General features: G+C 37.2%; 1 protein-coding gene across 3 annotated transcripts in view; it reads right to left on the bottom strand.

The window, feature by feature from the left end:
- FTO (FTO alpha-ketoglutarate dependent dioxygenase) overlaps window positions 1–26,944 on the bottom strand; it is a 373,941-nt gene that overhangs the window by 260,122 nt on the left and 86,875 nt on the right. For all 3 annotated transcript variants that reach the window (XM_004744190.3, XM_045076078.1, XM_045076079.1), the window contains one exon: window positions 6,212–6,289. In XM_004744190.3, coding sequence (XP_004744247.1) covers window positions 6,212–6,289 — 78 coding nt within the window. The remainder of the gene's footprint in view (window positions 1–6,211; window positions 6,290–26,944) is intronic.

Below are 26,944 nucleotides of genomic sequence, written 5' to 3'. Positions count from 1 at the left end.
CTTCTTTAAAGAGAACTACAAGTAACTCTGGAAAAGAGCTGAACGTTAAATAATTGAATATTAATTCATTCTGGCAAACAAGTAAGTTCCCTTTCCATTTTAGACAGGTACATTTAAAACAGCAGATATCATACAAGAAATTGGAACGGCTGCTGGCAGATTTTCTAATATGTCAGAATTTTTTTGTTGTTGAATTCCATTCAAGTTTTGCCAAGTATAGAGTCACGCAATTGTATTAATAGTTGTCTGGTCACCTAATATATCTTTTGAGATCTACAAAAGGTTTCATGATCTAAATGAAGATTTTTAATAAGCAGTTGGAAAGGTATTTTAGATACAAACCACCAACACGCCAGGCCTTTCTCGATGGCCAAAACATGTGGAATGCTAGGTTTTCTGGAGAATAAGCTTTATTTTCCACCTATGTTGAGCCATTATATAAAAATTCTACTGCTTCTGCTCTCATATCAAGGGATGGTTCTGAAAGAATTTCACCATACAGAGAGGACAGACATGTTGCTAAATGGATAAGAGACCAGTTATACAGGATTCATCTAAATGAGACCAGTGGAACTCAACTCTCAGTAGAGTGAAATTAAATTTAAAATCTTCAACTGACTTGGGAAATGTACTTCATTTAAAAAGTGTTGTGAATGCTGTGAAGCCTGATGATTCATGGACCTGTACCTCTGAGGCAAATAATATATTATATGTTAATGTAAGTAAACAATAAACAAACAAAGTATTGTGATATCAAGGGACTGTATTTCTAGTCTGGCTGTTAATAGATTTCGCTGGTAAATGTATACATTAACAGTCATAACATTTTCTATACAATTTTCATTGTAACATGCTTATGTCTTGGTAGCCATCCCAAGACAAGTGGGCTGGATACATCTGGCCTAACCAGCCAACCTTTTGCTGCCTGATGCCAAGCTGTCTCCAAAGCAGGCTCTCCAGTCTGAGGTCACTCTACCCACCCTGCTACAGCTACCACAGCTGAGTCTTGGGATAACATGTAGTTTGCTACAAAGTGACCCACAGATGTCTGCTCGTTCATTCACTCACTCAGCAGTTTTGTTTTGTTTTTTTAAAGTAGGCTTGATCCCCAGCATGGAGCCCAGTGTGGGGGGGTTGAACTCATGACCCTGAGATCTAGACCGAAGCTGAAATCAAGAGTCCGGACACTTAACTGACTGAGCTCCGCAGGTGCCTCAATCCAGTGGTTCATTTTTTTGTTTATTTAAAATGTACTGAATATCTGTTCCCTACGAGATACTGCATTAAGTGCCATAAATACAATGTTTAAAAACAAGGTAGCTCCTGTTTCAAGGCATCTCATAATTTAACAGTACAAATAAAATTTAAAACCAGTAGCTAAAGAAAGACTTATCACGAGGGAAGTATGAAAACACTATTGTGGGAGTAGGGAATAAAGGAGCAGGAAGGGAATCTGGAAAATTCTCATGTATTCAATATGTATTTATTGAGCATACACTATTTGCAAAGCATGAGGCGCTGCAAACACAGAAGAGAACGAAACTCTGATATGCTCTCCAGGAGCTCATATTCATGTATATGGTATAAAAATATATAGGATATATGGGGCTCATCAAATCCATAGTATTTTATAAATTTATTATCGACTTATTTATTTAGTAAAATAGTCTTTAGATTATGATAAGGGTTATGGAATATAAGAAATCCCAGATAGGTAGGATAAGAATGCCAGTGGTGATGTTCCCGCTTCACACGGGCTAGTAGGAGAGGGCCTTTGATAAGATGACTTCCAAGCAGAGAAATTCAAGAAATGAAGATACAAAAGCCCCGCGGATACCTTGGGCAGGGGAGAGTCCCAGGCAAAGGGAACATTCAGTGCAAAGGACCGGGGTGGGGGCGGGGGCAGCAGTGTGCTTGCCTGCTGCTCAGGGTGGCGAGAGGAGGTGCGACAAAGGCAGGGAGCGAGCTGGGAGAAGCAGTGGGGAACCAGCTCTTCCTGTGCTTTGTGGGTAAATGGAAGTCCTCGGCTTTTACTCTGAACACGATGGGAAGCCCTTTTGAGCAATAAAGAAGAATAAGCTGATGGAGGTTTCAGAAAGAGCACTGCAACAGACACTGTGGGGAAACAGACAGAAGGCTTTGCAAACATCTCAGGAAGAGACGATGGGAGCTCTGGCCACAGGGTAGATGCCAGAGGTGCAGGAAGGTGGCTGCATTTTGAATATATTCTGAAAATAAAACAGGTGGCATTTGCCAGTATCTTCACCAAAGTGGTCATATATCAGCAATGTCTTCAAGGGTGAGTAGATGCTGGCCAGACAGAAGAGGGGACGAGGGTGCTCCACGCCCAGGCAATAACATGCACAAAGGCATGGAAGGATGAAAGATAGGAGCAGACCCAGGATGTAGCAAGACACTCCGCAGGATAGTCTATGGTCGCTCTCCATGTTAGGCAATGGGTAGAGATGAGACAGAGAGGTAGTCTAGGGTCACATGGTCAGTGGCCTTAGAGGTCACGTTGAGGAGGGTGAACTCTACCTTACAGGCAAGAGGGACTGAGCAAAATTTATAAAGTAAGGAGTGACAAGTCAAACAAATTAAGAGGAACACAATATTGATGGTAATGGAGAGGGCACAAGGACCACCAGGTAGAACAGGAAAACTGTGCTGGTCTAAGATGATAAATGAGGGCCTGAATGAAAAGAAGAAACACTCTGAGGGCTTATGAAAAGGCAGACCTGCCAGGGTCCGGCACCTGAATGAGGGATGAAGCAATGGAAGGGGAAGACAGCAGGATTTCTTGTTCAGTAAACAGCACAAGGAAGGTTGCCCCTGGAGAAGAGAATGAACAGCAGGAGATCCTAGAAAATGGATCCTCACCAAAATGTGACTCAGAACTTGTCACACCTGTGCTCCAAACCGTCTCACAGCTTCTCGTGTCATTCAGAGTCACAGCCGACATACTAGGCAAAGACGGCAAGTTCCCATTATCATCGGGCCACGGCTCTCTGACCTCATCCCTTCTGTTCTCAACTCTCTCGCTTTGCTCCAGGCGTGTTGGCCTTGGGGGCTCCTCTTCAGATACCTCTGGGGCTCTGCTCTTCCCTACGTCCAGAACATTCTTCTTACAAGCATCTACAAAAGCGAGCAGTGCCAGAACAACACAGTACGTGGAAAGTACACAGTACTCGAAAGCAAGGGGGCATACTGAGGAGAGAGGCGTTTTCTCTGGATGCGAGAGGTAGCACTTATAGATCTGGAAGCCCGGGTTTGTTTTGGACTATGTAGTTCCTCATTTCTTTGTGCTCTGTGGTGAACATACAGAAGTTCTCTCTACTTTCTATTTCGGGTTTGTTGTTGTTTCATTATTTTCTCCATGGTCTTATCAGATGAAACCAAAAAATGCCTCTGAAGGTGTTCTGAATTTGAGCACGGTATTCTGGGAGGCACACAACAGAGCAGAAAGAGCAGGGGCCTTCGGAGTCCCTGCTTGGACAAGCAGAGGTGGGCTTGGGCCACCTCTGCTGCTCAGACACAGAGCTTTGTGTGGATCTAAAAGAAATTTCTAGAAAAGGAAGATCATACCTACCTCGAACACTGAAAGCCTAAAGAAGAGCAGTGACTGAATGAACATTTGTGGCATAAATGCACAAGCGAGTTGCGAGGACTGAACTCCACACTGTAAGGGTCAACACACACACCCAAAAAGGAAGCTGCGAAAAAGTCTTGCTTTCGTGCCTGGCAGCTGGATGGGCATTCCTGTGGCCAGGGCCTGTTTAAGGGACCCCGAGTCAATCCAAACTTTCTATTTATTCATGTCATTAAAAAAGTATTTTCACTTTGTCTTTCAAGAGAATAGATTTCCTTTACTAAAGGTCTCTTGAAACACTAACCCTTATTACAAGGTGCACTTAAAGGGATTAGATACTGGTATCAGACTTGTTGTGGGTCTTGGAAAGGTAAAAGAACAGCCTTGATAGTTGTTGTTGGCCTTTGAGTTTGCTTCTATCCCCCGGTGTAGGACTGGCTCTGCGCACGGTGGCTGATAACCTCTGTGTTTAATTCTTCATGTACTACCACTACTTGCACCCTACCAAAGCCAAAAGGCTCAGAAGCTGCTTCACAATGGTGTGTGCAACCACGTACCAGATGGCTTCTATCTATAAAAATAGTAATAAGGATTTAAGAACTGATCATATTTTGTGGGCTTATTTAAGGGTCCTTCAGATAACTGTTTTTGTTTTGTTTTTCTGACTACCAAGAATACATGTTCATTTAAGACAATTTGGAAAAACAGAAAAGCTCAAAAGAGAAAACCCTACCATGCTGGCATACGACATTTCTGTATATACCCTGCAAACCTTGCCCGATGCCACCTCCCTGGGGAAGAGGGATGTGTGTATAAAATCAAAATTAAAAGCATACAAAACATTATTACATAACTTGGTTTTTAAATTAACAAATGTATGCATTAATTCACGCACCCATCCAAGGAAATTAATGCAACACCCACTAGCCACCTACCTGCCAGGCGCTAAACAAAGCACAGAGCATGGGGGAGACAAACGTAAAAATAAAATCACAGAGATAATAAAGGCGCATGTAAAGTGCTACGGATGCACACAAGAGGGAGCAGAGACAAGTCTCCACACTGCGGAGGTGTCAGGGACATCCTACAAGAGGTGACACATTGCTCACGGGTAACAGTTCACCAAGGGAGGGAGGAGGCGAGGCAGCAGAGGATATAGCATGAAGGCCCAAAATAGGAGACTGCCTGGCTAGTCTGAGCTCCTGCCAAAGACCAGTGCAGGTAACAAGATGAAAGAGTTGGGGACATAAGACTAGAAAGGCAAGAGCCAGGCAAGGAGCAGCCCCTGCCGGGTTTGAAGCAGGGGGGTGACATGGTCAGATTTATGTCTTGGTTGGAAAATGGGCTATAGCTCTAAGGATTAAGAAAGAGGGACAAAAAGGAGAAACCAGAGAAATCCAGAAAAGGACTGATCCAGTGAAAGACGCGTCCTGGAACTGAGAGTAAACTGGAGGTCCAGGGACCTGAATGCTAGATGGATGAACTTCTTCGTTCCTGTCTCCCTCCCACGGTTACCGAGAATCATCATATACAAGTGCCTGCTAGGTGCTGGAGAAACAAAGATGAGGGGTGCAATTCTTATCCCCAAGAGCTTACATTCTGGTAGGAAAGAATAGATGAATGTGGACTATTAGTGCCCACCCAACATGCCTTCCCCTCCGTCCTTGGACTCCAATTTCCCTGTGGGGAACCATCCATATCCAACTCACAGTCCATGCAGTTTGAGTGGACATGGTCCTACCCGAACTTAGCTCCACAAGGGGGTGCATGAACGAGACTGGGCAAATGGGAGTCTATCTCACACTCCTGAACGCAATGACTGGTTCAGGAATAGGCACAGGATTCTAACCAAAGATCACTCCCAGGAAAATCAGATGGAACCAGAAAAAAAGAAATGGCTACCTTCTTCCAAGATCCCATGTGCTTAAGACCACATACCCCTTGGGCTGTCAGACTCCTCCTAGGTACGCTAGCAGGTCAGAGCCTAGCCAGCATGGAGTCACACAGGGGAGAGCCAAACCACAACACAGAGAAAAGCAGGGATCCAGATGATATCCTTTGAGAAGTTGGACTCAGCCCTGTACTCCTAGATATCTAAGTTAAAGGAAGTCAATAAAATTCCCCTTTTGCTACAATCAGTTTGTTGAGGTTTTTACCACTACTTCAGGGAAAGAGACTTCGAACTCCATAACTGCAATACAATGTGATAGTCATGACAGAGGTATTTACAAGGTCCAAGTAGCACAGAAGAGAGTGTGGCCGATTCTACTTTAGGTAAAGTAAGTTAAGGAAACTTTCACAAAGAAGGTAATGTGTAAGTGAAGCCTTAGCCATCTGGCAATGAGGGAAGGGGCAAAAGGATATTCTGTGCAAAAGAAACAGAACGGAGTGGGGGTAAGGAAGTAGAAGCAAGCATGGAAAGTTTGGGGACAAAGAAGGTAGTCTGCTGTGCCAAAGCCCTAAGTTTACAGCAGAAAACAGATCGGAAGAAACTGGGATGTGAAGAGTGAACTGGAAGCCCAAATCAGACCATTTCATTCTCATTTAACCTCTCCAGACCACAGCTGCTTCACAGATCAGAACAAATCAATACGAATTGATACAAATATGAAAAGATCTTACCTGCTGATAGAATTCATCATCCTTGGGGGTCAGATAAGGAAGCCACGTATCTTCAAGCTCTTCCAGGAGCCTCAGTTTCTGTTTAGAAATAATTATGAATATAGGTGACTGAATATAAAGTCATCAGAATATAAGACAACCCCTAATTTTTCCAGTAAGACAGTATCAAGACAAACTTAGCCAACCTGAAGGTAGAAACTTTTAGAGATAGAAATTAGCCAAATGCCTATTATAAAATGTATTAATTTAATTATATACATTTAAATTACACATTGTATAAAGCATTAATTCAGAAATAATGGTTTTATTCACTCTCATATTCCATGAACAATTTGATTCACCAATGTTGACATGTTTCTTTGACACCAGGGTCTTTTTCATCACTAGAATTACTCTTTGAGAAACCTTATACAGTTTTTCAGAGCAACCTTCCTGTCTGTATAGTCTTCTTGAGACACAGCAGTTTCTGAATGCTTCTATCACTCGAACACTGGAGATAGCAAATCAAACCACAGTATCCATTTACACAATGTCAGGATATTTGGAAGATTTATTCATCCTATAAATGTTTATTTGATACAGTATCCACTTACATGTTACTTTTTTAACGTGATCTTTCATTTCTAGAATAAGTGCTAAATCCGTGTTAAGCATCTTCGCTTCTTTTCTTTTCCAATTTTATGAAGAAACATTTTCAAACATCCACCGCTAGCACTGTCTGAGGCCATTTCCAAGTCTCCCAGAACAGTACCATGCTGTTCAAACAAAGTGACTAAGAGAGGACCCCATATTATGAAGTTATTTCATAAAGAATCGAATATATATAAGGTGATATCCTCCTTCAGAGGGATTTTTTTTCAAAGAATACCTAACGCGCGCGCGCGTGTGTGTGTGTGTGTGTACTCACGACAGAGAGAGAGTGAAAGAGTCCACCTAGCATATACATGGCATTATGTGTGTGTATGTGTATGAAGACACACACTCGTAGAGGAATTATCTATATACCACAGAAAATTTCTCAAAGGGGAAAAGACAGAAAAGGTGGAAACAACTGATTTTCAAATAAATAAAAAGACACATATTCAGGCTGTTATCAACACCTTTGTAAGAATTACAAAATGGTATGCCTTGGTGTGATTCATTGTAGCCCTGTTCTATGGGGCATGGCTTGAGGAACACAAACTGGAATTTAGCCCCCACATGCTCCAATGGACACTGTCTTTATATGAGTCAGCAACCTGCTCAACCAGATACAGGGAACCCATCACCTTCTCCTATCCCAATAAAGCAGCCTTCTTTCACAGACCTATCACAGAGTAATCCAGAGAAAATACCCTTTGGGCCAAACTTACATCTTTCTGTATCTTTTTGCAAATTATCTCAAGTAAATAAAGAAAAAAGGAATAGAAATATAGCAACCAGTTGATCTAAGAGAGGCAAAACACTCGAGTTTACTCATACAGAAGTCTGATCTATTTATCTAATGAAAGCTTTCTGCTTGGACTCAAGGTATTTTCTCATCTACAATAGTAAGACTGGCTTAAAAGTTAAACTACTAATAGTTTTCCTTTATGAAGAACCTAGAATACGAACAGAAACCATTAGTTTAGATAAATTCATTGGTTAAGTGGCCTATCTGTTTTCAACATCAGCTATTATTTGGGGCACAGAAAGAACTAATGATATTTTCATGCATATACTTATGTATTTATACACTTCATCATAAATTTAATCAAAACTATAACGCAATTGTCACTGCGACCTCAGGAAAGCCTGTATTTTCCTATGAATCTTTTACCAGTCCTTTTTATAGGTAGAATACTTAAATGCCCCCTCACAGAATTTAACCCATTATTAAAATCCTTGAATAATTCAAATGTACATGAAAACTCAAAACTTGAAATGGCTAAGCCTTAAAAATATCACCTTAAAATAAGTAAATAAATAAATAGATAGATACCACCTGAAGATCTCTTCAGGCAAGTCTATAAGGCTAATCTGCGTATAAAAAGGAGCACAAAGGTCAACACCTCTAAGGAATTAAAGACTCTATCTTAATGAGAATAAAGAGCAAGAGACCTGTTCCACAGATCAAAATGTATCACTGGAGGCTGAAATTCTATTTATAATTAATACTTAAGCTATATCATTACAAAAACAACCTACTTCCGAGCTCAGTTGAAGTCCAGTGTATCAGACAGGCAATGAAACATTAGAACTTGGAAGGCTGTATCAAAAGGATAAAATTTTACAGGAATGTCCCTACTATAGGACAAGGAGAATATAAATGGTCTCTTTCCACTGGAAATTTTAATTCTGATACTGTGAGCATCATTATATCTACATGGCAGGCAAGAATGCGGATCCAGATGTCACTCCACCTAAAACCACACATCTGTAATCTATTCTGTGTATCAACATTCACAGCCTACAATTTTACCAATTAACTAATGAGATCAATTATAAACAATAATACTTATGGACTTAACAAGAACTTTTGGGTCATCTCCACCTTGGTGAACTCAATCAGGAATTAAGATTAGATTAAACTGGTAGTTCATGAACTCCACATAGTTCTTAAGAATTAAAATTGCTTTATAAAAAGGCAAAGTCACTTCAAGCACAACTATGGAGAAAAAGTCCTCTCAGACTCTAGACTGCAAATTAGTTCAATACCAACGGACAGCAACCGACAATTCCTATCCAAATATAAATGTGTTTGCCCATTGGCTCAGAAATCCCACCTCTGAGGATTTTTTTCATTGGATATACTTGTACAATGTTCAGAAGAATGTATGTGCAAGTTTTACCCACTGGATCACTATTTGTAGGAATAAAGCTTGGAAACATACTTGAAACACTTACCTGTACACTTTAAAAGAATGAGTATTTTGGTATGTAAATGTAATCTCAACTCAACAAAAAGATTAGAGACAATGCAAGTGTCCATCCACAGAGAATAGCAAAATAAACCATGGTACATCCAATGTACAAACAATGAGATACACTGCAACGGTTAACAAGAATAAGAAAGCTTCCCTTAGCAAAAGGAAGAGCTCTCCAGAATATCTCAGGAAGTAGAAGACAAGAGACAGGCTATCTGCTTCCATGTGCATACAGAAACATAAAAGATATGTGACCACCATGGTTGCCTATGAGGTAGAGGTGGGAAATGACTGGAAAGGGGTATGGGTCAAACAAGGCTATTCAAAACATTCCCGGTGTACTATTTTCATTTTTATACAAGGTCAACAGATTGCCTATTCAACACATTACCTATTATTTTTTTTAAGATTTTATTTGTTAGAGAGAGAGAGACAGAGCGTAAGCACAGGCAGACAGAGTGGCAGGCTAGAGGCAGAGGGAGAAGCAGGCTCCCTGCCGAGCAAGAAGCCTGATGTGGGACTCGATCCCAGGACGCTGGGATCATGACCTGAGCCGGAGGCAGCTGCTTAACCAACTGAGCCACCCAAGCGTCCCAACACATTACCTATTATTAACAAACATATTACTTACTAATTCTTAATGTAAAATTCAGTATAAAAATGCGGACGCCATGATTCATTACTTTGTTTTAGAAAATGGGTATCTTTGGGATATGCAGTATGTATTGGGGGAAACTCTCATAGACCAGCGCACTAAAGAGTGAAGAGGGGAAAAATAAAAAAACAACCCAGCTCTGACAACTTCTTTTGTGTCAAATGCCAACTAGTCAATAAACACACAGAACATTAAAATGCTCTCTGGAGTGGAGGTAGAAGGTGCTCAGTGTTTGACTGTCAGGTCTGGCTAACTGCTGCTCCTTGGCCTGACGTACAGGTAAATCCACACAACTGGGCCCTACCACACACTGCTCAGCTCACACACTTCTTTGCTGTCGCGCTGATGTCAAATACATCAGGCAGCTCACAAATGCCCCCACAGAAGCCAGAGAGTGCAAAACCCAAGCCTTCCCACCTAGTAGGAGGAACACATAAGGACTACGCCTCTTTCCAGAGCTCTAGCAAGGAAAGAACACACACGCACAAGACCTTAAAAAAAACACACTGCCATTCAAAACCATAAAGGATTCAAGTTGGAGACTGAACGTGAACCCTAAGCCTCTGACTTGCTGTGAGAAGTTAAGCTCTATCTGAGCTTGCCCATCTTGTCAAAGAGAGACGCAGTTTGAGAATCGTACAGTTATTATATTAAGAAGATGAGCCAGATTATGACTCTTCATAAAAGGGGGAATCTCACCTACAAATAAAATATATTTTCTTCAGTTTCTTCAGATTATGCTGCTAACTCCTCTTATTCTTTATCCTTTGTTCATTTTCCACATGATTTTTAACCTATGAATCATATTTTGTTGGGTTCAATAAAAATTTAATTTTGTTCTCTGATTCTTTTCAAAATAAGTCACAAATAAAGGCTTATGAATGTTTAGTGTAAAAACAATCACCTGATCTTCTGAGGGTTTCAAATAATAAGTGGGAAAACTGACCTAGTCCCTAAGCAGGGCATTGAGTGTAAGTAAAAAACCCCTGAGAAATGCCACAAAGATGAGTAAAAACGAAGAGCTAAGCCAAAATAAGTATAAGTATAAATAAATATAATAAGTATAAATAAATATCTTATATACATGTATGCCACATTTGCTTTAAATGAAAGTGGAAAAAATAAAGTGCTTTGACCACTTCAAGAAACTCGGAATTCACTTTCCTATGCTTGCTGAAAATAATGGCACGGTGCAAATAAACAGAATTTGGAGGAAAAGAGAAGAATTTCAGTCCAGACTCATCACTTCCCACATATGTTATACAGTTTACTCATCTGTAAAACACTGTTTCAAAGAGTGCTACGAAGATTAAATAAAATCAGTTATGTATATTAGTACATTTCACAAATGATAACCTATGCAGATATTAAGGAAATGGCTTTCAACTAGGGGGTGGGGCTTGCATAACAAAGCAAGAGTTAAGAAGACAAAAGTTAGTTCTAATATCAGTTCTACCCGTCTAGATAATACAATTTGGAACTAGTCTCTCATCTCCACGTGAGGTATAAATGAACACATACAGAGATCTAAGAATAGGGCTTGGCCCATAAAAAACCCTCAATACACTCTGGCAACCACTTACTGTTATTTATTCTCTTATTCTGGATAATGAGTTTTATTTAGTATTACGAATTGTCTATAAAAGAATCTATGTGTAACCCAACAAATTACACTTTCTGCCATAAATTCATGCTACATGAGAAATTCAGATATTAATTTACCTGGGTGAGCTACAGCAAAAACATGTAAAAGCTCTCCATAAAATTTTATATATATAAAATGCCTCAATTAGCTATGCTGGTGATAAAAATAAAAATTGTCATAAAATTTTAGAACAGGTGAAGAAACAAAAGCCCATCCAGAGATATAAGGTGGCTGGCAAGAGATTATGTGGCTGGTCATAAGAAAATCACAACTCATACTCTCATTTTCCAAGTAGAAGTCATTTCCACTATACTCTAACCACACCAACTCAGAGGCAACAGAAATTTTATCTTTGAACAGCTGTTCAATTTTTAACTTAAAAAGAACATATAAATACAAAAATTTTGAATGATTTTAATTAAAAGCAATCCTACTTTTAAAATTTAAAAAAAATGCTTACAGCACTAATTTTGGACACCCAAGTATTGGCTGCTTTGATAACTCTACAATGCTTTCAGGAAATTCTTTTAAGAAATTTACTTAGCATTTCTTGTTGTTTCCAATAATGGGAGCCTACGCTATTACAGACCAAAAATTCAAGCAGACAAAATAATCTCATAATCCACAAAATATCAGAAAAAAAATCTTGGGAGGATTTTGCCTCAGTAGTAACAAAAAAGTGACGCTACAGTGCGGCTCTGCTCTTTACTAAAAATTCTTAAATCAAGACTAAAAAAATCCGGGACTCCTGGATGGCTCAGTCGGTTAACCATCTGCCTTCACTCTGGTCATGATCCCAGAGTCCTGAGATCAGGCTCCGTATCCTGCTCCCTGCTGAGCCTGCCCCTCTCCCTGCTCATGCTCTCTCTCTCTCTCTCTCAAATAAATAAATAAAATCTTAAAAAAAAAAAAAAAAAGACTAAAAGGATGAAGCTATGTCTAACCAAAACCACAAACATGGAAAGCAAGTTAAGACTATAAGGCAAAGTAATGGAAAGAAAAATCAACTGAAACTGGTTTTAAAATGGTACCAATGACAGAATTAGAAGTACATTTTAAAAACTAGGGGTGCCTGGGTGATTCAGTCAGTTAAGTATCCAATTCTTGATTTTAGCTCAGGTCATGATATCTAGCCCCAGTCAGGCTCCACACTCAGTGCAGAGTCTGCTTGAAGATTCTTTCCCTCTTCTTCTGCCCCTACCCTCAACTCAAATAAACAAAATAAAATCTTTAAAAAATAATAATGTAATCAATAAAATAAAAAAGTTATATAACTCTGGTTCATAAGCTCAAAAAGACTGAACATCCTAAGTAGAGAAACAGAAGAATAAAGAAAATTAATTCATGTTTCTAGACATGTCTGAGATGAAATACAAACAAGACAGGATTCAAAGCAGATTAGATGTCATAGAAGAAAAGAACAGTGAACATGAAAACACATCAGTGGAAATTATCCAAAACACAGCACAGGTTAAAAAAAATTTAACGGGGTACTAGTGAGCTGTGAGAGGACATTAAGCAGTAAAATACATGTAATTAGAGTCACCAAAGAATACGAAAGAGAATGGGAAAAAGAAAAAGAAATGGCCAAAATTTTTCCCAGTTTTATGAAAACTATAAATCCACAGATTCAAGATAAATATTCACAGAACCCTAGGCACAAAAAAAATAAGGAAACAACACTATACCACAATATAATCAGATTACTTAAAATCGGTGAAAAGAGAAAATCTTAAAAACAGAGAAAAAGAAAGTCTGTACAGCGAAACAAATCATTACATGGACTATCTCACTGGAACAATGTTCGCCAGAAGACAGAGAAAAAATATTTTCAAATAACTGAGAGAAAAATACTTGTCAATTAGGTTTCTATAGCAAGCCAAAATGCCTTACAAAAACAAAGGCAAAATAAACATGTTTGCATATAAAGAAAAAGAAAAATAACTTAGTATCAGCAAAACTTCACTGTAAGAGATGATAAAGAAAGAAATCCAAGAAGAAAAAAATGACACTAGATAGAAATCTGAGTTTACACAAAGGAATAACGAAAATCAAAAACAGAAACTACACTGAAAATATAAAAGACTTTATCCTCATTATTAAAATCTGTATGAAAGATTAACAATTTAAGGCAAAAATAATAGTACATAGTGGGGTTTATAATATATGAAGTAGTGAAACATGTAACAATACCTCAATGGTCAAAGAGAAACAGAAGTATATTGTTATAAGATTCTTAAAATATATTTAAACTAAAACAGTACTACTTAAAGAAATATTCTATTAAGATAAAGATGAATGCTAGAAACCCTAAAACAAGTTATGGATAATAAGAGTTACAGGTAATAAGCCAACAAGAGAGGTAAAATGGAATCATGAAAAATCAATCCAAAAAGGGAGAAACAGAGAAAAAAGGAGAACAAAGGTTAGACAGTAAAATGCTAGAATTAAACCCAACCATATAAACAATCATATTACATATAAATAGTCTAAACAACTTAACTGAAAGAGATAGCCAGATTACATTTTTAAAAAATCAATATCCAGCTCTCTGATGCCTATAACAAATCAACTTCAAAGTTAAAAGGAGAAGAATGGATATAATAATATGACCATAGTTAATGCTACAAAGCTATACACTGGAAAATGGTTAAAATAGTAAAATTTAATGTTACACATATTTTGTGACCTCCCCACCCCCAAAAAAATGACTTAAGAAAGTAAAGAATGGAAAAAATATTTACACCAGTAGTACTCATCAAAAAAAATTGAAGTAGTTATATTGATATCAGATAAAATGAGTTTCAGAGCAAAGAATATTATAAGAAGTAAAGACTGTCATTTCATAATGATAAAGGAGTTAATTCATCTTAAATTAAGATATTTAATCTTAAATATCGATGCAACTAACAACAGATCTACAAAATACATGCAGTGAAAACTAACAGAACAGCAAACAGAAATAGATGATTTCACAATTACAGGCAAAGATTTAAATATCCCCCTCTCAATAAGCAGACAGAACACTCAGTAAGAATACAGAAGATGAACAATATTATAAACCAACATAAACTGACAATTATACAATATTTAACCAAACAACAGCAAAATACACATTTGTCTCAAATACACACAGAAGGTTTGGCAAGACAGACCATATCTAGTATCAATATATTTCTAAAAGTTCAGATCATTAAAAAATACATTCTCTGGGGGAGAATGACGTCAGGAGCACAACTGAGTAAGACATTGCTCAGCTGTATGCCCCCCTCAACAAAAACAAATTGGCATGCATAGACATAAGCTGTAGGATCCAGCACCATACACTAAGGGACTGTAAAGGTGTCTCACCCACCTGAATAGCAAGTATTAGATGTACAAACCTAGATCCACTACTGACTCCAGCTCGTCTAAGCCAAGGTCCAGGAAATCCTGGAGAACACTGACTTAGACAACTATCCACAGACAAGAGGGCCCATGTGGAAGTGTCAGAATCCAGTGGATAAGTTCCAGCACACCATATAAGCAAGAAAAATCCATGACTAGACATGTTGGGAGGATAAGAGGAATGACTTGACTTTATCCATGTTACTTCTCCTATGGGGGGGGGAACATGTTAGTGTGCAGAGTACCCAGTACCCTTCTTAACCCATGTTTCTCCCATGGTTAAAAGTGAAATTTTGTGAGTAAGCCCCTGGCCTCCCAATCTGTATGGGATGCTGCCGAAGAGGACCATTTCTCTCTCATCCCACCAAGAGTACCAAGTCATAAGCTTCACAACTGGGAGGGTGGGTAGTGATTGGCAGGAGAACAACAGGCAAGGCTTAAAACATACATGTTAAAAGGACAAATATCCTATTAACCATACCATGGGCTCCATTAGAAAGCCAACCAACAAGATGCTGACATCACCCCACCCAGTGATCTGATCCCTACAACTGGCCCAAGAGTACCCACCCAGTGCTCCACAGTTCTCACCCACAAACCCCCATTCTGTAGCAAGCAGGAAGCTGACAAGAGCATGCTTTTCCAGACAACTATTGAGCATGCACAGACAGCCATTCTGAATCTGAGGAGATCAAACAGAGATTATAAACCTGAGCATTTAACACGGCCTGCAAAAGGCAAGCTGTCAGTACTCTATCTGGTGCTTTGCAAAACTGAGAGAAGACTTACAAGCTTAAGAATTCTGCCACAAAAGGGAGCAAGAAGTGTGGAACAGGGATATTCACAGGTTTGAGAAAGCCTCAGAATCCCTAGTAGGGCTGACAGAAGATATTTCTCTCTGGACGTCAGTCAGTGAAGACTGAAGGAGCCAGCAATGAAAGACTTCAAGGAATATGAAAAAATTAGGGAAATATGACACTATCAAGGAATTGCTATAATTTTCTGATAACCAACTATAAAGACATGGAGAGCTGTGATTTATCCAAAAAAGAATTCAAAATAGCTATTTTAAGGAACTTCAATAAGCTATGAGAATACACATCAAAATAATTCAATGAAATCAGGAAAACAATGCATGAACAAAATTGGAAGTTAAAGAGACAGAAATTATATAGAACCAAACAAATTATGAAGCTGAAGAACAAAATGAATGAAATAAAAAACACAATAGACAGTATGGACAGCAGAATGGATCAGGCAGAAGAAAGAATCTGTGATGGAGAAAATAGGACCTCTGAAATTACCCAGATAAAGGAGAATAAGGAAAAATAAATAAACGAGGAAGGAAAGCCTATGTGAACTGAGAGATACCATAAAGAGAAGCAGAATAGGAACTACTGGAGTCTAAGGAGGGGGACAAAAAAATAGAAGAAAAAGAAGCACACAGAAAACATATTCCAAAAAATAATGTCTGGGAATTTCCCAAATCTGGGGGAGGATCTGGCCATCCAAATTCACAATGCTTTTAGAACTCCCAAACAGATATAATTCAAAAAGTCTAACTCAAGACACATTATAATAAAACTGTCAAAAATTAAAGACAAGGAAAGAATCTTAAAAGCAGCAAGAGAAGTTTGTCACCTATAAGGGAACTCATACAAGGCTCTGAGTGAATTTCTCAGCAGAAACCTCAGAGACCAAGAAAAAGTGGGATGAAATATTCAAGGTGCTGAAAAAAAAAATGCCAACCAAAACTACCAAAAATAGTTTACCTAGCAAAGTTGTCCTCCAAAAAAATGAAGGAAAAATAAAGACCTTACCAAACTCTGAGTGAGTTCATCCATACTAGATATGCCTTGCAGAAATGCTAAGTAGAGAATTCTTCAAGCTGAAATGAAAGGATGCTATTTAATTCAAAGGATGAAAATATACAACATAGCGGTAATGTACATGGTAAAATTCGTACATGGTGTAGTGCCTGGCTGGAGTTATAATGTAATATTGTGATGTGCTAATTACTTATCTCTAGTAAAAAGGTTAAAGGACAAAAGCATTAAAACAACTATAGTTACAATAATTTGTTAATGATACACAACATAGAGATAAATTGTGACATCAGAAACTTTTAAGAATAAAAGGGGAGAATTTTAGAGCACCTGGCTAGCTCAGTTGGCGGAGCATGCAACACTTGATGTCAGGGTTTTGAGTTTGAGCCCCATAAAGGGTATAGATATTACTTAAAAATAAAAATCTTTAAAAAATAAATAAAAACAAACAGTGGAGTTTCTGTATGCAGGTAGAGTTAAGTTGTTATCAGCATAAAACAGTCTCTTACATGTAAAAAATCTTTTATGGAAACCTCACGGAAACCAAAAATCCAAACCTTATAGTAGATACACAAACACAAAGAGAAGAAAATCAAAACATACCACTATAAAATATCATCAATGCACAAAGGAAGACACCAAGAGAGGAAGAAAGGAATAAGGGAACTCCAAGATAGCCAAAACACAATTGATAAGATGGCATTAGTAAGTCGTTTCCTATTCATAATTTTTCCAAATGTTAATGGGTTAAATTCTCCAACCAAAAGATATAGAGTGGCTAAGTAGATTTTTTTTTTTTTTAAGACCCAACTACACAATGTCTACAAAAGACTCACTTAAAATCTAAAGACACACTTAGGCTCAAAGTAAAGGAATGAAGATAGTCCATGCAAGGTGGAAACCAAAAAAGGAAAGGAGTAGCTCTACATATATGAAATAGAATTTAATTCAACTTTAACAAAAGACAATAAGGTCATTATATAATGATAGAGGGCTCAACTCATTAAGGGAATATAACAATAAGCATATAAGCACCCAACACTGGAGCACCTAAATACATTAAACAAATATTAACATATCTGAAAAGAAAAACAGACAAAAGTATATTAGTAGGGGAATTCACTAACCCATCTGAATAGTGGATAAATCATCCTGAAAGAAAATCAACATGGAAACATTAAACTTGAACTATACTTTAGACCAGTTTTTCTTTTTAAAAATAAGCAAAACTGACAAACCTTTAACTCACAGACCAGGAAAAAAAAAAAAAAAAGAAGAAGACTCAACTAAATTTAAAAAAAAAAAAAAAAAGAAGAAAGAAAGAAAACAAAAAGGAGACATTATAACTGATTCCACAGAAACAGAAAGGATTAGAAGAGACTACCAGGAACATTTAGATACCAATAAATGGAATAATCTAGAAGAAATTGATAAATCCCTTGAAATGGTCACCTACTAAGACTGAATAATGAAGAAACAGAAAATCTAAACACACCAGTAACAAATAAAAAGATTCAATGAGTAATCAAAAACCTCCCAACAAAGAAAAGTCCAAAACCAGATGGTTTCACTGGTTAATCTATTAAAGATTTAAAGAAAAATTACTGCAAATCCTGTTCAAAATTTTCCAAAACATTAAAGAGAAAGGAACACTCCCAAACTCATTTTACAAGGCTAGCATTGCCCAGAGACCAGAGCCCAGTATAGGTACTACAAGAAAAAACCGAACAACAACAACAAAACTACAGGCCAATATTCCTGATGAATACAGATGTAAAAAAATTCTCAAAAAAATATTAGGAAACCAAATTCAATAGCATATTAAAAGGATCATACACCATTATCAAGTGGTATTTACACATGGTATGCAAGGATGCTGTAATAGTCCACATTGATAAAATATAACAAAAATCATATGATCATCTCAATAAATGTTTAAAAAAAAGCATCTGACAAAATACAATGACTCTGGCATGATTTTTAAAAAAAAAAAAAAACTCTTTTAAAAAACGTGTTGTAGAAAAAAAAAGTACCTCAACTTAATAAAGGTCATATAGGACAAGCCCACGGCCAACATCATACTCAATGAAAAAAGGCCCAAGCTTTCCTTCTAAAATCAAGACAAAGGTATCTATCTATTCACACAACTCCTATTCAATGTATTACAACAAGTCCTAGCCAGAACAATTAGGCAAGAAGAACAAATAAAAGATACCCAAATCAGGAAGGAAGAAGCAGGGTGCCTGGCTGGTGTAGTCAGTTAAGCATGTGACTCTTGGTTTCAGCTCAAGTTGTGATCTCAGGCTCATGAGATCAAGCTCTACATCAGGCTCTGTGCTCAGTGCAGAGTATGCTTGAGACTTTCTCTCCCTCTCCCTCTGCCCTTGCCCCCCACTCTCCTCTCTCTTTTATAAATAAATAAATCTTTTAAAAAGCGGGGGGGGGGGGGGACTTGGGTGGCTCAGTGGATTGAGGCCTCTGCCTTTGGCTCAGGTCATGACCCCAGGGTGCTGGGATCTAGCCCCGCATTGGGCTTTCTGCTCAGCACAAGGAGCCTGCTCCCCTTCCTCTCTCACTCCTTGCCTCTCTGCTTGCTTGTGAACTCTGTCAGATGAATTTAAAAAAAAATAAAACTCTTGTAATCTCTGTCTGTCAAATAAATAAATAAAATCTTTTAAAAAAATTAAATTAAAAAAATCTTAAAAAAAAAAAAAGGAAGAAGCAAAGCTGTCTCTGGCTGTAGATGGTATATATTATCTACAGAATGATCTTAAAAAGGTTCCACCAAAAAACTATTAGAAAAAACAAATTCAGCACAGTTGCAGGACATAAAAACAACACATGAAAACCTGTTGTTTCTCTACACTAACAACAAAATATCTATAAAAAAATAAACAGCTCTATTTGTAATAATCTCATAAACAAATACTTTAATCAAAGATATGGAAGATTTGTATACCTTATAAGACTTTGCTAAAATAAAATGAAGGCAGAAATTAATGGGAAGGTATCCCATGTTCATGGATTGAATAAGTACTGCTAAACTGTGCATAACTACCCACCAAAGCCATTTATACTTTCTATGCAATCTCTATCAAAATTCCAATGGCTTTTTTCACAATAATTTTAAAAATATCCTAAACTTACAGGAATCACAAAAGATCCCAAAACAGCCAAAGCAATTCTGAGATAGAACAGAACTGGGGGCTTCACATTTTCCTGATTTCAAACTAAACTACAAAGGTATAGTAATAAAAACACTATGTAAATGGCATAAAAACAGACATGGAGAGCACTGGAACAGAATCAACAGTCCATAGGGTGCCTGGGTGTCTCAGTTGGTTAAAGCCTCTGCCTTCGGCTTGGGTCATGATCCTAGGGTCCTCTGCTCAGCAGGGAACCTGCTTCCTCCTCTCTCTCTCTCTACCTGCCTCTCTGCCTACTTGTGATCTCTGTCAAATTAATAAATAAAAAATCTTAAAAAAAAAAAAAAAGAACCAACAGCCAAAAAATAAACTCTCTATATGTGGTCAATTACTATTTGACAAAATAGCCAAAAATACTCAAAGGGGAAAGAATAGTAACTTCAATTAATGGTGCTGGGAAAACTGGATAATAACATGTAGAGAATGGAATTGGACCTCTACCTTACACAAGTCACAAAAATTAACTCAACATGAATTAAAGACTTAAACGTAAGACCTGAACTCATAAAACTCCTAGAAAAAAATTTAGGAAAAAGCTCCTTGACATTGGTCTTCACAATTATTTGGGGGGGGGGGGTTGGTGATAAGAAAAGCACAAACAACAAAAGCAAAAATACATGAGTGGGACTACATCAAACTAAAAAGCTTCCGCACAGCAAAAGAAACAATGAACAAAATAAAAAGTCAACTTATGGAATGGGAGAAAATATTTGCAAACCACCTCTGAGAAGGAGTTATTATCCAAAATATATCAAGTACTCATATAACTCAACAGCAAAATTAAAAAAAAAAATCTGATTTTAAAAAGGGCAAAGAACGTGAATAAGTATTTTTCCAAGGAAGACAAGCAAATGGCCAAGAGGAACATAAAAAGGTGCTCAACATCACTAGTCATCAGGAAAATGCAAATCAAATCCACAATGAGGTACTACCTCACACCTGTTAGAATGGCTATTATCAAAAAGAGAAGGGGCACCTGGGAGGTTCAATTGTTGAGCTGCCTTCAGCTCAGGTCATGATCCCAAGGTCCTAGGGCTGAGACCCGCATCTGGCTCCCTGCTCAGAGGGAAGCCTGCTTCTCCCTTTCCCACTCCCCCTGCTTGTGTTCCCTCTCTCACTGTGTCTCTCTCTGTCAAATAAATAAATAAAATCTTTTTAAAAAAAGAGAGAGAGAAGAAGAAAATCTTGGTGATAAAAGGGAATCCAAACTCTTATGCACTGTTGGCAGGAATATACAGACTCTGTGGAATGCAATATGGAGGTTCCTCAAAAAATTAAAAATAGAACTACCATACGGTACAGCAATCCCACTTCTAGGTATATGTCCAAAAACAAAAACCAAAAAAATAAAATGAGGATTTCAAAGAGGTATCCACACTTGCCTGTTCACTGCAGTATTATTCATAATAACCAAGATATAGAAACACCCTAAGTGTCCATCTATGGATGAATGGATAAAGATGATATATCTATATAATGTTATATTTTCCAGCTGTGAGAAAGAAGGAAATCCTGCCACTTGGGAAAATATGGATAAACCTTGAGGGCATTACGCGAAGTCAGAAAGATAAAAGACAAATACTGGATGATCTCACTTCTGTGTGGAATCTAAAAAAGCCAAACTATAAAAACAGAAGGCAGAACAGTGGTTGCCAGGGGCTGGGGGCAGAGGTGGGGGGTTGGGCGGCGAGGAAAAATGAGATATTGGTCAAAGGGTACAGACTTCTAGTTATAGAATGAGGAAGTTCTAGGGATCTAATCGACAATAGCTAACAAACAATACTGGAAGTTGCTAAGGGAGCAGATCTTAAAAGATCTTACCAAGAAAAAAAAAAAGGAATTACGTGAGATGACACAGGTTTTAATTAACCCTATTGTGGTAATAATTTTGCAATATTTACATATATCAAATCATCACATTTTACAACTTAAACTACACAATGTTATATGTCAATTATACCTCAGTAAACCTCGGGGATGGGTATGGTGCTATAACAAAAAGAAATTAAGTATCAATAGCAGAAATAGATCTAGAAAAATCTCTAAATAGCTGGAAACTAAATAACCCAGTTCTAAATAACCCATGGGTCAAAAAAGCCAAACAAGAAATTAAAAACTAGGTCAAACTGAATGAAAATGAAAAAAAAAATTCAAAATTTCTAGGATGTAGCTGTAGTTACAAGCCTACATTTAAAAAAAAAAAAGAAAGAAAGAAAGAAAAACAGTTTCAAATCAATTACCTCAGCTTCCGCCTGGGCGGCGGGAGGAGAAAAAGAAAAAGAAAAAGAGGACCAAAAGAAACCTAAAGTAAGGAGAGGAAAGAAAATTATAAAAAAACAGAGTAGAAATCAATGACATAGAAAACAGAGAAGTAAAGAAAATCAAAGAAATCAGAAGTTAGTTCTTTGAGAAAAAAAAATTTTAAATCTCTAGCTATACTGATGAGGGTGAAAAAAAAACCCACTGCAGTCTCAATATGCCAAATAAAAGGTAAATAAGGAGGTATTATGAACTTAAGAGAATAAACTGCAGAACTTGGACAAAATGAAAAACATTCCCTGAAGACACATATTACTGAGTTTTACTCAAGAAGATAACCTGAATAGGGCGCCTGGGTGGCTCAGTGGGTTGAGCCTCTGCCTTAGGCTCAGGTCATGATCTAAGGGTCTTGGGATCAAGCCCCACATTGGGCTCTGTGCTTGGCAGGAGCCTGCTTCCCCCCTCCCGCTCTCTGCCTGCTACTCTGCCTGCTTGTGATATCTCTCTCTATATATATGTATCTGTCAAATAAATAAATAAATCTTTTTTTTAAAAAAAGAAGATAACCTGAATAGCCCTATATCTAATAATGACATTGAATTTGTATTTTTAAAATTTCCCACAAAGAAATCGCTAACCTGAGAAACTTCACTGTCCAATTCTATTAAACATTTCATAAATAAGTATCAATTCCATACAAACTCATTTAAAAAACTAATGAAATTCCCCAAACCAAGCAGAATTATTACAATAAAATTATAGACCACTATCCCTCGGTAATATGAATATGCAAATTATTAACAAAATAGAAAACTGAATGTGACAACACATAAAAGAATAATATGTCACCAGTATTATTCCACAAATGAGGAATTGTATAATTCCATTCTAAAACTGACATAATTCATATTATGAATCATCAGCTTTACTGATGACTAAGAAAGAAAAACCATATGGTGATATGAATTGATACAATAAAAACAAAGGATAATACCCAACATCAATCCTACTTAACACACTCAGTAAACTAGGAAACTTCTTCAACCTGAGAAAGGAATCTGTGAAAACCATATAGCTAACATCATACCTAGTGATGAAAAGACTAAATGATTTCACTGTATGATCTGGAAAAGGCAAGGATGTCTGTTGTCATTCCTCTATTCAAGATAGTACTGAAGGTTCTAGCCAGTACAATACAGCCGGAAAAAGAAATGAAAGGCATCCAGACTAGGAAGAAATAAAGAAAAGATAAAACTGTCTTTATTTGTGTATAACACAAGCACCCATACAGAAAACCATATAGGTTCGACCAAAAAAGCAACTAGAACTACTAAATTCGATAGGTTGTAGGACACAACCTACAGGACAAGGTTACAAAATCAATATACAAAAATCAGTTCTGCAATACCAGCAATCAACTAAATGTAACTAATTTTTTTAATATCACTTACAGTAACATCAAAAATTAAAAACTACTTAGGAATAAATCTGGCAAAGTGTGTTCCAAACTCACACAAGAAAAAACAAGAAGAAGAAGACAGTGTTAAGAGAAATTAAAGAATTTCTAAATAAATGCAAAGATATGCTATGTTCATGATCAGGAGACTCCATAAAATGTCAAACTGTCCCCAAAATGATGCAATCCCAATCCAAGATCCCTGCAGTTTTTTATCTGTAAAAATTAACACAATTAAAATTTATATGGAAATGCAAAGATCTAAAGTGGCAAACAACTTTGCAAAAGAAGAATGAAGTTGAAGGACATCACTCTACCTCCCAAGACTTAATATAAAACTACAGAAATCAAGGCAGTGTGGTACTGGCATAAAAGTTGACAAACAGATAAATGGAACAAAACAGAATCCCAAAGTAGACACACCTATTTGTGGTCAATGGATTCTGAGAAAGATTCAAAGTTAACTCAATGGCAGAAGAAAAAAAAAATCCTCCAATCAATAATTCTTGAAGAAGTAGGTATCTATATAAAAATAAATAAATAAGAACTTTTTTTTTAAAGATTTTATTTATTTATTTGACAGAGAGAGATCACAAGTAGGCAGAGAGGCAGGCAGAGAGAGAGAGAGGAGGAAGCAGGCTCCCTGCCGAGCAGAGAGCCTGATGCGGGACTCGATCCCAGGACCCTGAGATCATGACCTGAGCCGAAGGCAGCGGCTTAACCCACTGAGCCACCCAGGCGCCCCATAAATAAGAACTTTAATCCACATCTTGTATCATATATAAAATTATCTCTAACTGAACATATCAGTGTAAAACCCAACTATATAAATAAACATAAAACTTAAACTATAACACTAGTAGAAGAAAACATAAATTCTTTAAGTCTTTAGGTAAGGCAAGGCAGTTTTCTTAAACATGAAACCAAAAGCACAACCCATAAAAGAAAAAAAATTATAAACTTCATCGAGAACTTCTACTCTCAAAACACTCAAACTAGAACTCTAATATATTGCCCTCATGAAAATAAAATGGTACAACCAGTCTGGAAGACAATCTGCCAATTTCTGAAAAAAATTAGATATAGGCCTACAATATGGCAGCACATGTCCATACAAAAACGCGTACCTAAATGTTCAAAACAGCTTTATCTGTAATTGCCCGTAATTGGAAGTAATCAAAATGTCCATCAACAAGTGAACAAATAAGTAAACTAGAGTCTACTGAAAAAAGAAAAAGAAATTGTGGTGTATCAATACAAAAATCACTACTTGGCAATAAAAAAGAATGAATTACGGATACACACAACAGCATGGATGAATTTCAAAACCACTACGCTGAGTGAAAGAAGCCAGGCTGAAATGAGTACCATACTGAAGGAGTCCATTCATGTAAAATTCTAGAAAATGAAAATTAATCCATAGTGACAAAGAGCAGACAAGTGGTTGACTGGGGCCAGAGCAGGAGGGAAGAGGAGGGGAGCATCACTAAGAGGCACCAAGAAACTACGGGGGTAATGAGTAATATTCAACAAGTCTAGACATGTGTCAAAACTTATCAAGTCATGTAATTTAAATATGTGCCCTTTTTTTGTAGGTTGGTTATACCTCAATAAACTGGTTTTGAAAAAAGAGAGGAGGGAAAGTGAGGATTACTGAAATAGGGCATCTCTTGCCTACAAAACTGGGCCTGGCGTCATTTAGAGCATAGACTTTTGGTTACTATTCAGTTTCTTTCATCACTTTAGTCCAACTTCCTACTACTTCTTGAGGCAATTTAAGTAATGCATATTTTTCAAGATACGTGTCCATTTCATGTAAGTTAGCTCTCAAATGTATCATATTTATTTATCATTCTTAGAAATCAGGAATGCCAGTTGTGTACCCTCTTTTGAGTCCTTAATACCAGATCACACAGGATTTGCTTTTCCACATGCTCATTATGGTTCTTCAGAGTGTTCATTTTGTATTATTTTAAAACAGAAAAGTAGTATGTTAAACAAATAATTACGTGAACTTTCCATCCATTTCTACGGTGACCCTTGTTTCCTGTATTAAAAACTTTCCCTCTGGATTCACTTTGGTTCTCACTAAATTGTAACAGTTCCAGTAACAATCCATGGATGATAACTCTCCTCTTCATCCTTTTTTATGATTGAAAATATCTGTATTTTTTTCATCAGTTTTTAAAACTGAAATTAATTATAATCTTCCCTTAGCACTTTGAGGATTTTACTCTCCCATCTCCCAGCATCTGTTGCTAATGAGACTGTTTTGTAAATAATCTGCATTTGGGGAGAGGGGCAAATCTCAAAAATTTTTTTTGTATTCTACAGATTCAAAATGATGGTCCTGCCCAAAGTATTTGAAGAGTCGTATCTTTCATTATATAAGGAAAATTCTCAACTCCTAGGTCTTCACATTTTGCTTCTCCATCATGCCTTTCATTATCTTTTTCTCATATTCCTAACAAACATATGTTGGAACCTCTCAATATATCCTGCAAGTCTGCTACATGCATGTTCTCATTCTCTCGTTCTCCCTCTCTCTCATTCTCTCTTTCCTCTCTTAATCTTTTGTCTCTTCATGCTGCCTTTTGGGTGAATTCCTTAGTGCTCTCCTCCAATTCACCAATTCTTGCTTTAATTCTATCTAAAGTTCACCCCATCTATTGAGTTTATTGTTTCATGACATTACTTTTTCTAACGTTTCCTAAATTTCCAAAATTTAGATCTGGCTATTTTTCAGATACAGCTGTTCCTATTCCCTTTGTGCATATCTGGGGGGCTTTTTAAATTTTCACTTTTATTGTGATGCATCTATTTATCCCGTTGAATTTCCTAGACATCTGAGCATGCTTATTTTAGTTTGACTTTTTTTACTCTTTTTCTTCTTTCTTTTTTCTTTCTTTCTTTCTTTTTTTTTTTTTAAAGTGAGCTCTAAGCCCAGTGTGGGGCTTGAACTCATGACCCCACGATCAAAAGTCACATAGTATACTGACTGACCCAGCCAGGCACCCCAGTCTTTGACTTTTCTATAAAATTAATCTCAGGGGTGCCTGGGTGGCTCAGTGGGTTAAAGCCTCTGCCTTTGGATCACGTCATCATCTCTGGGTCCTGGGATTGAGCCCTGCATTGGGCTCTCTGCTTAGCAAGAAGTCTGCTTCCCTTCCTCTCTCTCTGCCTGCCTCTCTGCCTACTTGTGACCTCTGTCTGTCAAATAAATAAATAAATAAATAAATAAATAAATAAATCTATCTTTGAATTAATCTCACCTGGAATAATTCTTCGTTCTCATTGTTGAGTTTGTTAACTATTTCTTTTCATATTTTTATTTCAAATCTAATTAGTTAACATATGGTGTAATACTGTTTTCAGGAACAGAATTCAGTGATCCATCACTTATATTATATTTAA

Source organism: Mustela putorius, unplaced genomic scaffold (assembly GCF_011764305.1).
Source record: "Mustela putorius furo isolate JIRA1106 unplaced genomic scaffold, ASM1176430v1.1 tig00000174_pilon_pilon_pilon, whole genome shotgun sequence".
Taxonomy (NCBI): domain Eukaryota; kingdom Metazoa; phylum Chordata; class Mammalia; order Carnivora; family Mustelidae; genus Mustela; species Mustela putorius.
This window is presented reverse-complemented; position numbering and strand designations above follow the sequence as displayed.